General features: G+C 46.1%; 2 protein-coding genes across 2 annotated transcripts in view; one reads left to right on the forward strand and one right to left on the reverse strand.

Moving 5' to 3' along the window:
* The window catches only part of EPDR1 (ependymin related 1), a 33,497-nt gene extending 32,305 nt beyond the window's left edge, over positions 1-1,192 (reverse strand). The window contains exon 1 of the mRNA XM_040593383.1: positions 920-1,192. Within this exon, the coding sequence (XP_040449317.1) occupies positions 920-1,158 (239 nt within the window). The 5' untranslated portion in view covers positions 1,159-1,192. The remainder of the gene's footprint in view (positions 1-919) is intronic.
* Positions 1,193-2,807: 1,615 nt separating this feature from the next.
* SFRP4 (secreted frizzled related protein 4) lies at positions 2,808-13,448 on the forward strand. The gene is made up of 6 exons (XM_040591787.1): positions 2,808-3,411; positions 3,557-3,637; positions 3,726-3,791; positions 6,402-6,600; positions 9,693-9,756; positions 12,197-13,448. Exons 1-6 carry the CDS (start codon positions 2,823-2,825, stop codon positions 12,383-12,385), a joined length of 1,188 nt encoding a protein of 395 aa, XP_040447721.1. The 5' UTR covers positions 2,808-2,822; the 3' UTR covers positions 12,386-13,448.
* The last annotated feature ends 4,639 nt before the right edge of the window (positions 13,449-18,087 follow it).

Raw genomic sequence — 18,087 nt, forward strand, 5'->3', positions numbered from 1 at the left:
GAGAGGCAGAGATACGGGCAGACTGGCCACCCTCAGGCTAGCAGGTATGTCTTGACATGGTGTGGGAGAGTCACTGACGCTCAGAACCCAGAAACACCTCGCTCAGGAAGGCCCCTCCAGGCTGATCCATTTCTGCATGACCCAACCTGTCAGGGCCTCAGCCTGAGGAGAAGAAAAAAGGCCCTTCTTCAGGCAGCCTCTTCCTGTGCTTTGCAGCAAATCAAGAAACACACAATGACACAGTGGGTTTGTTGGGATAGTTACGGGCTTAACAGATATGTACTGTAGAAACCAAGAACAGGAAGGCCCTGCAGGGCTGGGTAGCCTGTGCAAAGTGACCAAGCACGCTGTACCACGGGTGACAGAAGCATCCCTGTGGCACCCTGCACTGACACAGTGCTCCCAGCAACCCAGAACCACCGGAGAACTTGTAAAATGTGGCTCGACCCTGTTAGCAAATTCCTGGGCTGAAAAAACGCCTCCCCACCCCCGACATTAATCTCATGTTCAAGTGTAATATCTTCATTATACCTCATTACACCCGTTGTTCCTCACATTTTGGGCTGTATTTTTGGACTCGCTTCCCATTCCATTTAAAAGCAAAACAAGAGTTGGGATTGAGGATTATCCCCGGAGGCACAAAGCTGACGCTTGGTCATACATCTCTTGCTATATATACACACACACAGACACAGCGGCAGCCGCGGCGCAGGGCTGAGCCGTGCCGGTGCCGGGCTTCCCACCGCCGAGCCCCCCGTCTCCCGAGGGGAGGTGCCGCCCCGCAACGCGGGGGACCGAGGGACATTCCCCCCCCCCCCCCCCCCCCGGCCGGGAGCCGCCTCCCGGGGCTCCGCGCCGACCATCGCCGCCCCGCCCGGCCCGGCCCGGCCCCCCGCGGGGTCCCGCCGCGGGCACCTACTTCTTGCAGGGGATGAGCGCCTTCCTCTCCTCCAGGATGCGGAGGCGCTGGTTGGGGCCGTCGTAGGACACGGCGGCCCGCGTGTTGCGGCCCGTGCCGTGCTCGTAGGACACGGTGCGCCCTTCCCACTGCCGCGGCGCCTGGCACGGCTCGACCCCCGCCGCCGCGCCGCCACCCCGCAGCAGGAGGCCGCCCAGCAGCAGCAGCCGCAGCGGCAGCCCCGGCACCGCCCGCGCCATGCTCCGCTCCGCGCCCCGCTCCGCGCACGGCCGCCCCGCACGGCGCGCAGGCGGGCGGGCAGGGCTGCGCCGGGGGGGCGGGGGCGGCCCGCCTCCAGACCCGCATCACCTCAGCGGCGAGAGGCGGCTGCTGCCCGCGCTGCGGCTGCTGCCCGAGCTGCGGCAGACCGGCGCGGGGGGGCAGCGGGGCGGCAGGGACGGGGACTCGCGCCCTGCCGTGCCCCCCCAGCTTGCCAGCCGGGAGGGTGTGCTTGCCACCGGCCCGCCAAGGGTGATGCCAAAGGGGCACCCGCAAGGCCCGAGCAGGGGTTCTGGGCACGCGGCGTGGGGCATGGCAGGGAGGGGATACACGGACGGGGGGGACGTGCTACCAGAACCGCTGTAACGTTGCTCTCGCGGGAGGAATTCCAGGGGCTCCCCACGGGCACGACGCACACGCATCCACCCCTCCGCCTCCCGCTGCTCTCCCCGGTTCCTCAGCTCTGCTTCCCTGGCCGCTCCGGACGCGCTTCTCCACACACCCCCCCCCCCACCCGCCCCCCGAGCCGGTGCCCCACAGATGCTCCGGCCCTGCAGCACCCCGGCCCCGGCTCTGCAAGAGGAAGCATCGGCGGGCACCGCGGGGGCGGGCCAGGGCAGGCCCGGGGCTGCTAGCCCTGAGCCGCGCTGGGGCTTTCCCAGGCCACTGCCAACAGCCTGGCATTGAGGTCACCTTGTTTTCCCAGCGGGTCCCTCAAAAGACTGGGGTGCAGCATTTGCCCACGGTGCAGGATGGGCCCGTAGGTCTGTCCCGCGCACAGGGACCGCCCGGGGGAGCAGAGGGGGGCTGGGGAGCCCCTGGCACCCCCGTGGGCATGCCAGTGCACCAGGGGCGTGGGGCCCCGCAGCACCAAGGAAAGACAAATAAAAAACAGCCTATAGAAAGGCCTGAAGACCCCTCTCCCACCCATTTGCAGATGCGACTGGGGGGTGGGGGGTGCCGAGGGGGCGGGGGGAGCGCAGCGGGGGCCTGGCTGACCGCAAAGCGGCCCCGCACCTGCCCCGCCGCCCGCTCCCGGAGCGGGTCAGCCCCGCCGGTTCCCCCGGCCCGAGCAAACCGGCCAAAGAGCAGCCACCCCCCGCCCCCATCCCCCCATCCCCGTCCGCCTCCGTGCCGAGCTCGCGGAGGAGCCCTGCAAGCCCCTGGAAGCGGCGGGACCGGCCGCCGGAACCCGCACAAAGTTTCTGCTCCGTGGCCCTTGGGAAAATGCAGCGCCAAGTTCAGCTCCGGGGAGGGGAAGGGGGGACGGGACGGGGTCCGGCTGCGGCTCCCGCGTCCCTCCCGCTGCCTCCTCCCCTCTCCCCGCGTCCGAGCAGATGCGTGTGGTTTGGGTTTGACCCCCCTCCCTGCCCCCCCCCCCCCCTTCCCCCTTCTTCCACCTGAAGGAATTTATGACACAGATGAAAACTGAAACGGAGCTGGAGCCGCGGCCGGGAGACGCAGTGATGTCGCCGGGGGATTAAACGGGGTGGAGGTGATGTCACCGTGCCTGCACAGCAAAACACACACACGCGCGCGCGCGCACACCCCCCACGCCCCCTCCCCCCCCCCGAGGAGCGGGGCTGCCAAGGGAGCGCGCTCGGCCGCACGTCACTCGTGCCACCGGTATAAATGCCGTCCCGCGATGTCCATGGCTGTCGGCGCGGCGGCTCCCGCCACTTGCCTGCAGCCGGGCGCCGGGAGGCAGCGCCGCTCCGTGCCCTTGGGCCGCCGCGACCCGCGGGGCGGCGGCGGGCGGCGGCCGAGGAGGAGGAGGAGGAGGAGGAGGAGGATGCTGCGCGCCTTGGTGGCGGTGTCCCTGTGGCTGCGGGTGAGCCCGCGGGCGCAGGGCGCGCCGTGCGAGGCGGTGCGCATCCCCATGTGCCGCTCCATGCCCTGGAACATCACCCGCATGCCCAACCACCTCCACCACAGCACCCAGGAGAACGCCGTCCTCGCCATCGAGCAGTACGAGGAGCTGGTGGGCACCGGCTGCAGCCCGGTCCTCGCATTCTTCCTTTGCGCCATGTACGCCCCTATCTGCACCCTGGAGTTCCTCTACGACCCCATCAAGCCGTGCCGCTCCGTCTGCCAGCGCGCCCGCGACGGCTGCGAGCCCATCATGCGCCGCTACAACCACAGCTGGCCCGAGAGCCTCGCCTGCGACGACCTCCCCGTCTACGACCGCGGCGTCTGCATCTCCCCCGAGGCCATCGTCACCGACCTGCCGGAGGGTGAGCGGCCCGGGGGCGGCGGTAGGGCGGACCCCCTCAACCCCCGCGGGGCGCCCCGGGCAGGGGGGCTGCGGGACCCCCCGCGCCCCTGCCCCGGGAGCCTCTCCCCGACGGCTTTCCTTCCCCGCCGCACCTCTGTTTGCAGATGTGAAGTGGACGGACTTCACGCAGGGCGTGCTGGTGCCGGAGAGACCCCCAGAGCCCGACTGCAGAAGCCGTGGCCAGGGTGAGACTGGGACGCCCCCTGCCTCCCCCTCCCCGGGGCCAGACCCCCCTGACACCCCTCAACCGTTTCCCCTTCTCTTCCTTTGAAGAGCGATGCCGGTGCAAAAAGACAAAGCCTACGCTGTCGACCTACCTGGCCAAGAACTACAGCTACAGTAAGTGCACGGGGGAAAGTGCTTCCCTTTGCCGGTCCTACCCCCTCTGTGCCCCCCGTGAGTTATGCAGCTCCCTGGGGCTGCTGCACCCACACCAGGCCCATCCAGCAGCAGCCTTTCCCAGTGGGTTTTTTTTCCCCCGAGGGCACCTAGCCGTCCCCTTCCAAACCCCACCGCTCGTGCAGGCAGTGGTAGTCATTGCGCAGAGGATAGTGCGATTCTGCCAAAAGCAGAGAAATGTTGGTAGTGTGCACTGGCATCAACAGGTCGCCCTGCAGAAAGGCTGCTTACTACTGGAAAGGTCACTGTAGTAAGTGCAGTTACGTCTAATGTGAGCATAACCAGGTGCTGCTCGGCCAGCTCCTGTTTCCATCCAGCAGGTGGAATAAACAGAAGTTTATCACCTAAATAAAACTCATCAGTGTGAACGAAGCTGAAGCAAGGTAAAAAGTTATTACTTAGAAATTCCTATATTCTTTTACTTACCAGCCAGGGTTTCATCTGGGGCGGAATTGTCAGAGATTAATTGAATTCAGTGACAATGCTCACCATCCAGCCGAGGAGCTGGCCGATAGCTTTATCATTTGTTGCATGACATACTGGCAATACAATTAAATATTCACCCCTCTTCCCCCTTGCCCCCCCCCCATTTTCTGGTGCTGGGAGTCAGGAAGAACTCCAATTAGGATTAGATAAATACCAGATTAAATGTCTCTAACATCAATAGAAAACCCCTATTAACTGTGAATTTAACATGAGGTATCATGGTCTTTTCAATTTATGGGCTTTTTCTCAGATGACAGTTATTTCTTCAAGGGATTTATTCAGTTCTTATGCAATACGGTTATTATATCCATTCCATTCCTATTTATCTGATATCAAATGGAAGGAAGTTTGTGGTTATTTGCTTCTTTATTAGTATAGAAAAAAAAATCCAAACCCCAGTTTGGTGGGAATAATTAATAAACATCTAACTTAGGTAGTTGTACACTTTTTTTTTATTTTTTGTTACGGCATTTTGGTGCATTTATATAATACATTTTATTTTAGTCTAATTCTTAATTTCTCTCAGTACAACATAGTGATATATTCAGGTGGGACAATGAACTTCCACGCTTCTCTGAAATATATGAAAAAGCAGTGATATAAAATGACTATTCTGAAATGAAATACAGGTGTTAGTTATATAAATTTTGATTCCAGTGACCTCAGTAGGAGTGTTGCTTGAATAAAAACTTAGGTTGGGGTCCAAAATTTAATTCCATTGAATCTCTGAAATCAAAGTGGTTTTATTTTGAGAGAGATATTTTTATTCAGCCTTTTCTGAAAGAAATAGAATGCTTATACAGAAAATTAATTGGGAGACAAGACAAGGCAGAACAAGTTACAAATAAAATCAAACTTTTTCTGAAATCCTTTAATATATACAGCCAAATTGTGCTTCCAGCTGGTCAGAACTTGGTTTCAGTCAGACTTGAAAATGGATTGTGAATCTCCAAGAGTGAAATCCCTCATGTGTTTTGTGGCTGTTACACATGCCCTGATAAAGTTAGCACATAAAATCCAGACTGCGTTACAATTGCTTGTCTCTGGCTGTCTACATGCGACGTTTATTCCAGATGTCAGGAGGTCCATTTGAAGGCTTTTGACCTGGTGGCTGCCAGGGACAGCGTCAATGCAGGCTGATCGCTCTGTGGTACATTCACTTCTCCTGCTTCTTGTACTGAAGTATTTTGTGATAATAAGACTCTTCCTATTTTGACGTTTCCTAGAGACAAAGTCCTTAGTTTAAAAATTGTACTTGATTTCTCTGATCTGGTACTTCTCGCAAGAGAGGAGGGGTGAAATGCTGCAGTGGTAGGTACTGCCAGAGTTTGCAGGTACAAAGTTAGCCAGGGGTCATCCTCAGAGCAATCTACACAGCCACACCTTCTGGCATCCATTCAGACATGCTGTATTCCTCAATAAAAGGTAAAAATATGAATGTTTGTGTGTTCAGAAGAACCCATTTCAGAGACTGTTTAATGTCAGTGTCTTACTGTTGATGGGTAATCCAAAGGCAAAAGTTGAAAAAAGTATATACCAAGTAAATCATGACAATCCTAAGCCTCTTAGTTTTTGACTACTTGTTTCAAACCTTCCCATCTTTTTTATATTAAAAAAAAAGGCTTTTTTATGGATGCACCATACAGGGAAATTATGTTACTATTGAAAAGACTGAATTTACCCTTTCTGTGAGGCAAATTATTTATCACTTAATTGGAAATAGCCAGATGTGGCTATAAAATGGATCAGATTCATGCAATTCGTTGTTCAAGTCCGAGTCAAAGGAGCTGTTTGTGCATGTGCTTCCAGGAGAAATCACTTGGCCTGATCTGGCCAAGTTTGAAGCACGTGTTTCATTTTGCAGTTATCAACAGTCCTACTGGAAACCAAACTGGGATCAGGCCTCTCTTATTCTGAGCCACCGAACGTGCTCACACATGAAGTAGTTCAATTTTCACAGCTGAAACAGCAGATTTCAATTTAATTTGCTTTATTTAATTCTGAAATGTGTTTAAATGTCTAAGGCCATTTGTTGTTCTCACGCCTGTATTTTTCTAATTGCAGTCATTCATGCTAAAGTAAAAAGCGTAGAGAGAGGGAACTGCAACGAGGTAACGACTGTGGTGGAAGTCAAAGACACACTCAAGTCCTCAACGCCAATTCCTCTGTCCCAAGTGCCTCTTCTTACAAATTCCTCCTGCCAGTGTCCACCTCTTCAGCCAAAGCAGGATGTTCTCATCATGTGCTACGAATGGCGCTCCAGGTGAGCCCCGGCAACGTGGTGCAGGAAAGTGTTGTAGCTACCTGTGATGGATGGGAATGAGGAACAGCTCCCTTCCTCACCGTGGGCATGTCCTGCTGATAGGTTTTCTTAGGGTAACTCACATATACACCTATATGTTTCAATTACATTCACAATTAACTTTTTCCACTTAATCAGCCTCAGCTCTGCGCCACGATGCAGTGTTTACAAAACCTGGCTCACACATAAAATCTGGTGGCATTAGGTGCGACAGCATGTTGCTGAATGCATCGTGCAGTGGTTCAGGCATCTGCAGCTGTTCCGGAGTGTTTTTCCAGGACCTCTCTCCTTAGGTATGAGCCGCTCCATGTGCTACAAGCCCGATGGTGACTGTAGATGGTGGTCCATATTGGCAGGACCATGTGGACGGCATAGCTCTGCCTCCCCGACCCCAGGGGAGGGGACAGGAGATGATACACATCTCCTGTTCGCAGAGCTGCTGGAGACAGAGCCAGGCCTTCTCCACTGGCCTATCCATGCTTCAGACTGGTGCCATCAGTGAGATGTTTCTAATCCCGCAGCTGTACCGGGACAAGCCAAATCTGCAGCCATTGGAGCTCTGGCTCCTGGATGGCAGATGAAAAGTAAATACTCTCAGAGCAGCTTGCCAGTCCTGCTCTATGATTAAAAGACAAAACAAAACTAACTTTACCAGACCTTTCATCTGGCAGTCAGCCTAGCCCCAGGCATGGAAGGAAATCCAGCGCGCTGGTCTGGAGGGGAGGGAGTGATGAATCACAGCTCCCCCTTCTCCCTGGGTCCTTGAGGCAGCAGGGGACATCCCATCCCTGTTAGCACCCCGACTGCACCAGCAGTGACAGAGGCCAACAGGACAGATTGTGGCGTGGTAGGTACAGGTGCCTGTGTGCTGAGGGTCAGAGGGAAGGCTGTGAAATGTGTAACATTGTAAAATGTGCAGGCTGGTTTTGCATACAGTGATGTGACTGTTAACTGACCACGCACACTTGTAAGGACCATAAAACATTTACGTGCAGAACTTGATGGGCCATATCTGTATTTTCAATGAGTTTTATGCTGATATTTTAGAAGCATTTTATAGGTGTTTCTAAAAGTTGCCACCTGATACCTTATCACCTTCACTTTTCTTGTGAACTAACAGCCATAGTATTTTATTACTACATAGCACCTTGCCCCTCCGGGTCTGGAAGTGTTTCACGAAGATTAATGTAGAGCCCTCTATTTGTGTGAGCCATTTTAGGGATACATGCTCTGAGTCACGCAGTAGGACCACAACCAAGATTGCGATCGAGGAGCTCTGAGCTGCAGGGCTTTGTTGGAGAGGACCCTCAGAAGGCTGTCAGGAAGGGGAGATTTCAAAAGTGAAAGATCACAATCTGCTCCCCATTACTATGGAAAAGCACACCATTCAGTAAATATTTTGTGATGGTTTTTAAAGGTCACTGAGGTTTTTAATTTCATATAATGTACTAAAAGGGATTTGAAAAAGAAACATAAACTATTATATGTGTTTCCTGTTGAACTCGGTGGCATGCAAACAGAAGGTTTTGAGTTACAGCAGCTTTTTAAAATGCCAGAAGCAAAATGGGTGGAAGCTGTATCTTCACTGAAGTCAATGGCAAAACACCCATTGCCTGTCAGTAGGGTTAGGGTCTGACTCCACAATTTGACCTGAACAGAAGCTGCATCAGATGTACACCCTGTTGTGGCTTCAACCCTGTACGTTAATTCTGTAATCTCTCCTTGGAAAGAAAAAGAGATGTGTATCATGTTGGTCTTGATTCTCTAGGGCTTGCACTCACTGTAGTCTTTTTATGTGTGGGCAAAGTGGATGCGCAGTGGCTAATGGCTACAAGTGGCAGCATTTTGCACTCTTTTTGAACTAGTGTGAGAAGGAAAGGTTTCATGGAAACTGGAGGTCAGGCCCTGCTATGCTGTGTAAACTTCACCCATTGGCAAACTGCTGTATGAAATTGTGTGCATTTATAATGATTTATAACACTGATGCATAAGTAAAACCTTCCAGAATTAGGTAAATTATATTACAGCATATTAAAGCCCAGTATCTTTTTTAGAGAGAGAGAGAGAGAGAGAGAGAGAGAAGAAAAGAAGGGGGTGGGGAAAGTTAAAATAGTTAAATAGTTAGTAGTAGAGGAGATACAGTAATTCCAGCATACCTGTGCAATACAATGGTTGTTTCTAGGTTGGGACTTTGAAGATATGACATCAGACTGCTTTAGAGTAAACTATTTTAGAAGCTGTTTAAGACATATACATTTAATAGTTATATTTTTATTTGTTCATTTCATAACATCTAGACTCATTATTTTCATAGAGGAGCTAGCCAGATTTCAGTGGTAGGCAAGTACTGCCCAAACATCTTCCAAATTCACTTTAAAGCACTTGTTAAGTAGTTACATGTAGGAAATACATAATACTGTCCTCACGTTTTGTAAGTAGAAAGGGAGTTGATTGCAAGTGATCAGTTAATACGTTACCACTTGTCAGCTGAGCTGTATTAACTCGTACATGTGAAAAAGTTGTTTGTTTTTTTTAATTCAGAAGTAAAACATATTAGTTTAAACTACTCTTCTGCATGCAAACAAACACACAAACATATAGTGGGCATAATTAAAAGTATATGTACATATACATTTAAAGAGTTTCACGGGATGTTACCCAACCCATAACTTTGTTAACAGTGATCAAGACGGGACAACTTTTCCCTGCAGAATAGCTGCAGGTGAGACAAAGGACTCTAAATCTTTTCTCAATGTTGGCCATGCACTGCAGTTTTGGCTCTAAAATCTGATTTCTTGGGAAAACTATTTTCTGTTTTTACAGAGTTTAGAACAGAATTTCAGAAGTATCAGTATAAGCACATAGAAATCCATTAGAAAGCATTTAGGGATGAAGAAAAGTATTTTTCTGCCTATCATCTGATACGCAGAAATTGCTAGTACCAGTACCTGCTGGTGTATTTCAACCTCAGTCTGCATGTAATCATCTGGAATGACATCTTGGGAATCAAAATCAGAAATGTCTGTAACTTCTGTTTATTTTTTAATTTTCAGGTTGATGCTTCTTGATGGATGTCTAGTTGAAAAATGGAAGGATCAACTAAACAAAAGATTTAAGGTAAATACAACCAATGAAAAGAATGATGATGTTCTTGATAAAACACCTTTGTTCTACTTCAGCATTGAATAACTTGCTTGACTGTCAGGGATCCATAACACCTCTGGGTATTATTATTTTCACTTCCATATTTTCATGCATAATAATTACGTATCAGTGTAAGTGAAAATTTGAAAATTGTAGTCTCAAAAACTTTATTTCTGTTTTATCTGAAACTGTCCCTAAATAAGATGGGTATATGATCTTTGTGTGAACTCTGGCTTATTACAATAATGACTCTAGGAATTTATTTCATATCACTACTAAGGCAAGTTAACAGTCAGATAGGTGATATGCAGATGAGTATACAGTCCGCATCAGGTAAGAAAGGAAGTTGAAATCCACTTTTTTTTAATTATTATTTGGATAAATGGGCTTTGCTGCATTAAGGATTGCAGGCTGGAGGCACAGACTTTGCACCAGCTACTTCCCGCTAAAGACCCACTGAAAGTATTGGGCATCCCCTTACTGGTTTCAGGGAGTAATGGAAGGAGAAGTCTATAGTGTGGAGAGCTGGGAGGCAGGAGCAGCAGGTGCCTCTGCTTTTTCGGTCTTCAGGATAGCACTTGCTATCACTCCCTGCTTGTAAACTCCTCTTTATAACAGAAAGGATGGATCAATGTCTGACTCTTCCCCACATTTTAGAGATGGAAGAAATTTATTTCTGGAATTTAGAAAGGGTTTCAGAGCATTAGGGACATACATATATATTTACTTTAATCATGAGCTGACTGGCAATTGATAGAGAGGAGGAAAAAAGATGCATGGATCCAGCAGTAGAAGCTTTTAGATTACAGGCCAACTTATTGCGCTTTTATCATTTCCTTTTCTCCTCACTTACTCATGTAAAACCTATGTGTGAAAAGGAAGATATGCTTTCAGTCTTTAAAAAATAAATACATTGCAACTGCAGATGATACCATGTGGGATTTAGGAGAATACTGACATATGACTCGGATTATTGAAATCCCTTAGCTGTCAACTTAATGGCCTGTTACTGGCAAACAGTGTGTTTTAGTGGCTTCCTCACACTGCTTTGTCATTTCTAATTGTGTCTTGAAACCTGTTTGCACATTAATTTCCAGACTGTCAAATAGATGCATGACTGCCAAACAAAACACAGCTCAAAGCATGCGTCATTCCTTCTGATATTAATGGTTTCGTAAAGTAAATCCTCATTTAAACGTGCTTGAGTGGGACACACCTAAAAGCCTGCTGATAGGCTTTTTTTTTATGAAGACCCTGACTACACAAAGATAGCCAGTATGGAGCTAGGTGTCATCTTCATTTTAATGCCCATCATTCATCTCTGAAGACTTGAATCCAACTTTCATCTTGAGTTACCACTTAAAATGATTTTTTTGAGCTTCCTGTGGACCACAGAAGATGGCTGTTAATATAACCACAGCCTGACTGGTCCCTTCTCTAGCCAGGACAAGAGTCTTAGTTGCAACAGGGTCAGTGCAGAGATACTAAATAGGAAAGCTGAAGAGCACTTCTCTTGCTCTGATCACTGGAAAAAGCTCCTGCCTTTCGGAGTTTCAGAATCGAAAGTTCATTAATAATGGTGAGAGATGAGACCCTTTCCATGTTCATCTACCTTGCTTTCGTTAAAATAAGTATTTCTATTCCTAGAGGTGAAAGACTGCAGGCTCTGCTGCAGGGTCATGGATCTCTCCATATTTTGGACCACTTAACCTCACTGAAAGAACCTGTTTTCTATCCACTGCACGTTTTGGTTTGGAAATCTGACAGCTGTTCTCTTTGGTGGGCTCATGGCTCTTACTGCTTTCCAAACTTTCTCAGGGATGCTGCTGAATAAAGCTGCAGGTGCATGATTCACAGCCATCCCATTGCAACTCTGAACACTGTGATTTCAGTGGGCATCTCTGTTGTCTGTCCGTAAGATAAGCTCTTTCATGCCCAGTCCTCTCCACCCCAGGGAAAAACAGATACCACTTTCTCTTGTAGAGGTGTCTTTTAATGCATAATGAAAGGATAGCCTGTGTTCTGCAGACTTTTCTGAGGAACACGTTCAGTAAGACAGCAAAGAAGGGGTTTGCAAAGGAGTTCCAATGTGCAGATCCTGCCTTCTTGATGGTGCCAGCTCCCCTGGATTTCTGAGAAGGAGTGAGATGTGCACTCACATGCAGCATGCACACGAGATGTGCGGTTGTTCTCATCACCTGGTATCGTGGAAATTCCCCCACCCAACAACACGGGGCAGGTTCCCCCTGCAGACAGCCAGAACATACTGACATCAGCGGCCCTGTAGGATAGAGCACAGAGCTGCTAAAAGCGGCTCTAGTCTCAGTGGTTCAGGATAGCTTTGATTAAGCCATAATTATTTATGATTACGTCCTTCCCTCACTCAGCCTCTTTGTCTTCTGCATTTCTACAGAGGTGGGAACAGAGACTGCAGGAACAAAAGCTGCGAACGGCCCGCAGTAAGAACCCGAATGCAGGACGCGGTGGGCAGAGTGGAGCCTCCAAACCATCAACCAAGAACACCAACCCACTGGTCAGTGGCCCCAAAAAGGCCATGAAAGTAAGAACTGGCCAGAAAGAAACCAACCCTAAAAAAGTATGAGTGTGAAATTTCCCAAAGGAAAGACTTTCTCTGCGCGATGAGGGTCACGATCTGGCTTGTTGGCCTGTTTTATTAATCCAGAACTCATCGACTTAAAAACTCATGGCAGTTTCTACATAGACGTTTTTGCTGCACTTTACTTTTAAAAGGTTTGCTTTTCCTTTCAAGCCACCGCAAGCCACAGAGTGTAGGTTTGCACTAATATGTGGCAGGCATATTCAAGCTGACTGAGCTTTATCTTAGGGCTCTGATTTGCAATTCTAGATAGAACTAGCCTTGGCTGCCAGAGGTTTTAACTCCTTGTGCCGGTTGCCTGCTCTGCTTTCTTGCCAGAGGCTGGAGAGCTGCATGGGGCATCTCTTCTCTCCTCAGAAAGTGCACTGGTATAGCAGTGGGTGAGTTAGGCTGTGGCTGAGTCTGGTGAGCCGAGTGCCATGGCAGCTGAGGAGCAGCAGAGGGATGGTAACCTCTGGCAGGCATCTCGGGCAGCCACTACTGCAGCTGCTGGAGCTGAATCTGTCTGCCATTTGGAATCACAGCCTTTGTTCAGCGCGTTCAAAAGTGTAGTTTACCAATAAGCATCTGGGTATGCATTATGTGATTATACTTACGTGTGCGCCAAAAATATGCTTACAGTGTTTGTATTTGATCTTGTGGGTTTGTCTAGCAAAAATGCATTGAAAGCAGACTTTTTTTATTGTACTTCAGGCTGGCTTCCGTTGTTATAATTTCAAATATATTTAAGCATCTAATTGAAAAATCAGTATTTTTTAAAAGGACAGATTAAAGTGAAACAGATCTGTAGGATTCTTAAAAGTTAACACTTATGTTTCCTGTAATATAGCTTTGTTATGAAAACTGGAATAGATGTATTATTCTAAACAGAACTGACAGCTGATGTACAGTACTAGGGAGAAGATAGGGCTCCATGTGGCCCAGTGTTCATTTGGATAGTTTTTTATTATTTGACTCCATATTTCTAAATCTGATACCAAATAAATAAATAAATAAGTAAAGTGAGGCTTGTCCCTATTCATGAACTTCTCAAAACAACTGGCTATCTGCAGTTTTACTGATCAGAAGGTCACATTTACCATAGAAGGGGTCACAGGCAAAGCAGATGATTTTGGTTATGTACTGACTTAACATTTGCCATATGAGGTATTAAAATAGCAAAAGCAATATAAATCTAATTGACATAACTCCAAGATGGCATTTATGCTATTCCTCCTAAGCTGTGCTTGGATGAGGCAGTATGGAGAGCAGAGTCCAATTTCTGTTAACACGTAAGATCACCTACATTAACATCGTAAGAGCTCATGACAGACATCTGAAAGAACTTCAAGAATTCCTGCAGCAAAACTAAGGATTAGACTTGGCAGTTCTGGTACCTAGAAAACAAAATGAGAATTTCTAAAATAGAGAGGGTCTACATCAGAAGAAGAAGAAGAAAAAAAAAAGAGAGAGTTCTGTGTAGGTTAACAGAATGATTTACAATTGTTCATGTCAGTATATTGATCTTTGTCATCACAAGAAGCCCAAGGAAATTTGCTTGAAAGAAATTCAAGGCAGAATATGCTGGAGTGATTTTGGTAGCAGCAACAATGTACTTGGTAATATGCTGACACAAGCTGAAGACACAGGTGCCAAGTTAGAATGCTTAAAACAAAGGGACAGAGGTGTTATAGGAAAATAGAATAATAGAGTATAGGGTAGTTCAGGAAAAAAACCCACCAACCCAACCCTACATGATCGTTGCTTGAGATATGAGCATTTGGTTAAAATATGCAAAGGTCAGCATCTGAGTGTAGCCCTTGCTGCTAATTCTGGGCAGATGCAGAACTTTATCTCCATGGAACATCTGCAGAGTTAGATTCCAAATTCAATCCAGGTGCTAGGAATGCTGAGCATATATAGCATCTATTGACTTTAGTGGGAAATATGTGTGTTTTGACATGTCTAAAAAAACAGACCGCAAACCTAGGTGCCTAAATGCAGACTATAGGTGAAATCTTAATCCTGTACAACGAAATGGAAAAACTGAAATAAAAATCAAAAGAGACAGAATTTCACTGCAGGTGACTAAATTAGGTGAGTTTGAGAACGCTGACTTAAGAAAGCATGTTCTAAAACATCAATATGATCGGAAGGCTTCTAAAATAGTTTTATCTACTGTGTAGCAGGAGTTGTTAAGCTTTGATTACTTATTGATCAATCCCAATTTAAAGTGCCCCAATAAATACATGTAAGGCTAGCTATTAAAAATGAACAACAGTCCTATCAATGTGATGTTGAAATAACAAATACCAAAGTTGTGATATTTCACTCTAACAGGTTTTATTGTGAACGTAGTCAAGTGTGTTTGTTGAATGAAACTTTTGGAACAGCTAGCTAGACTTCATAGCAACATTACATAATATTTTACAGCTGTTTAAATCAAACTTTTTTTTTTTTCATTTTTTGATAGTTGGAGTAAACTTTGAGGTACTGAGCCTGGTGTTTCCAAACTCCTTGACATTTTAATGTATGCTTTATTCTGACTAACTTCCATTCTGATATGGTAAAAATACACAAGAAGGAAAGGCAATACAACAAAAAGCAGGGGATATCATAATACAAAGAACAGATGGGCAGACAGGGGGGATGAATTAGTAAGGTAGTGTTTTTTCCTGAACCCATTTTTTTCTACTTTTTAAGAAGCCATGGGTCAACCCAATTCAACACGCCTAAAGTCACTCCATTTTGAAAATTCCTTACAATCATTAACTCACCGTGACATTCAATGCTGGCTAAATCTGGACTCAGAACGACCCCACTGGCCTTGCCTTCCCTTGCAAAGGCGTGAAACACATGTTGGAGCAGTGAGGGCTGCTCGAACAGGCAAATGTGTCCCCACATGCCCCACTCACCACATCTGCTCCCCAGCATGTGTCAAAAAGACTCACCTCTCCTCGTGCATGTCCCTGGCCAGGTGGTGTCATTGCTGTGTTGGTGCACCCCAGCACCAAAGCCAAGAAACCTCAGTTTAGCAGAGTGGCCAAATAGTTCACTGATGGATGAAGTAATTACTGTACCTATTTACAGCTGAAAAATTTAACAGGCCAAAACTCGAAGTGTCAAGTATTTTTCTTCTCAGTGTTACAGCTGCCTTCCTACTGAGGGGCTTGGCATTTTTTTAATTAAAATAAAAATTGCCTGGAACACCGAACATACGCTTCTGGTGTGTTTCTTAGTAACTCCCTCACACATGTGCCTGGTTTAGTAAGAATTGCCATTGAATATTTTCATTGAATGTTCTAATCTCTGTTCCAAAAGAATGAAACCTGAAAAAATATTTACTCTATTTGTGAATAATTGGCACCATTTTAGAAGTTCACTGTAAATGCTAATCAGAACTCTTTATGAACCACACTTAAAAAAAAAAACACAACACCACCCCATAAACCTCCTTCCAACAAGACCTGAACCTGAATGACCCATTCAACTCAGTGTTGCAACTTGGTTACTTTTGTCCACTCATTGCATATAACTGAGAAATACTTCCTGTACAAATAAAAAAAAGATATTCCAGTCCAAAATACTCAAACAGTTCTTAAATTATTTTATCCAGCATTGTAACCTAGATTCCAAATGAATGAAACCTGAAAAAATATTTACTTCAGTTATGCACAACTGACACACACTTTTTGGTTGAGTTTAGTAGTTGAATGTAAATGCACATCTGAAAACATTTCCTCAACCAGATTTTTCTGGTAAACGACATCAGCTCCAATTAATTTTGTAAATAAGTAGAAATCCATCAATATGGGTCAACAAACATTTAGAATTATGTTTCCGTTTATATTATAAACCAGTAACTTGCAAGTTATTAATTTCTATAGAGTTACATTACTTCTAATTAGACCTAGTTGAGGCTCTGTGGAAAAAATACATTGAGTTTCAACTTCTGACACTATTTGTCCTGTAAGGTCTCTGAAGTGAAACTTGTTGGAAGGTGACACTGGATTTTAAACTTGCTTGTTAGATGTGCAGTAAATTCAGAGGCTTCCAGGTAATCCGTTAATATCAGACTGGCTCCTATAGTTACTGCCAAAGGGCTTGTGGATAAACCAGAATGGCAATAAGCATAAAACCCCCCAACATCTGGAAGGAAGGACACACTCCTTTTCTTTAGATGAGATTGCTAGATCCAAACCCAAAAGTACCTTAAACAGGTCAGTTTATATTACAGATGGGAGGTTAACGGATGCACCGGTGATCAAAAGATGCCCCAAACAGACCAACACCCTAAGTATTTTGATTCCTTCTGGCTACAGTATGATGAAACCTTTAGTTTGTAGATACCCTGAGCACATCAGTTTTTATCCTCTGAGCAAGGTAATCAGGAAGTTAATGGTTTGCCCGCAAAGAACTGGATGAACTGAACAGATACTTGCAAGGTCTGACTTGCCAGTGTAGCTCATTCAGCAGTCAGAGCAAAGGAAAAACAGTGCAGTGGTGCACAACCGCAAGCTGATTGACTCCATCTTCTTGGCCGGGAAAAAAGCTTTTTCCCCACTTCTCTTGTTTTATTATGCAGTAATTCAGTACAAATACTCTACAATCAGATGTACTAATTCTTCTTAAACAGTATTTTGAGATTCAGAACCAGCTTGTTTATAATTCTAAACTGAAACAGATCTTTAATATAGTCTTAGTGTCAGATTATGATTTCATTAAAGTACCTAAACAAGGAAATATGTGGTCTGTTGTACAAATAAACATGCCCTGTGGTTCCATTTCTCTCCTGCTGGGACAAAAATCAGAAGAATAATTATGTTATCTTTTGTTAGTCTTGGAAGCATTTTCATCACATCTCCGTACCACCTAATTCTACGCTGAACCGCGAGATATTTTCTAAATAAACGGTCACAAAGGTCACATTCTCTTTTGATCTGTCATCTAGAGATGAGATAAAAAGACAGAGTCAGACTTTCTGTAAGATTTGTAGGCAGAGAAGTTGTGTAAATTTAATTGTAAGAAGATTTTAATCTGTGACGCTCAATAGAGTTTAAGTTGGAACACATTTCTCCTGACTCCATGAATGCAAATGCTTGCCGATCCCATCACAAGTGCTCAAACTCTAAAAAATTACATCCCTGTCTCTCTCACAGTAATATAAAATTTGAGGAAGAGTGGATGACAGTCTAAATTATGTGTACAACGCCTAAGTTTTGAGTTGAACTTCTAAAGAGACAAGGTAATCTCTTATTGACAGTATTTCAGTTATCATGCTTTTGAATTCACGATATTTTGATAATTCGCCAGAAGCCTGTATCTCAAAGATCTAAAACATTCATGAATCTGAATCTCTTAATCAGCTGAAACAGTTATATTTATTGTTTTGAAACATATCTCTTAAATTCCTCCTTTCCAAAGCTGCTGAAAGACATTAAGGTCACGAACGTGTTTAGGAGAAGAAAATAAGCATTGATAAATTAGTTATTTCCACAATTCAGTTTGGGTTTGATACTTATGCAATGTGAAGAAAAACTGTTGTAGCTTTATGCATAATATTTCAATGTAAGCTGCTGGATCATTTTAACCAAGCACGAAGCAGGGATCATAATTAGCATGTGTGAATACATGAACCCAAACAAAATGTAATCCTTCAAAATCTAATAGTCCAATCAAACTGAAAAAATGCTATATTGATTAAGAGT

The sequence above is a fragment of the Falco naumanni genome, chromosome 4 (assembly GCF_017639655.2).
Source record: "Falco naumanni isolate bFalNau1 chromosome 4, bFalNau1.pat, whole genome shotgun sequence".
In the NCBI taxonomy this organism is placed as follows: Eukaryota; Metazoa; Chordata; class Aves; order Falconiformes; family Falconidae; genus Falco; species Falco naumanni.

Excerpts from the sequence above, each read along its gene's own strand:
- SFRP4 (XM_040591787.1), top strand. The coding sequence starts at position 2,823 with ATGTCCATGGCTGTCGGCGCGGCGGCTCCCGCCACTTGCCTGCAGCCG. Across the intron at positions 3,412-3,556 it reads CGTCACCGACCTGCCGGAGG|ATGTGAAGTGGACGGACTTC; the intron begins GTGAGCGGCCCG and ends CTCTGTTTGCAG. Across the intron at positions 6,601-9,692 it reads TGCTACGAATGGCGCTCCAG|GTTGATGCTTCTTGATGGAT; the intron begins GTGAGCCCCGGC and ends TTTAATTTTCAG.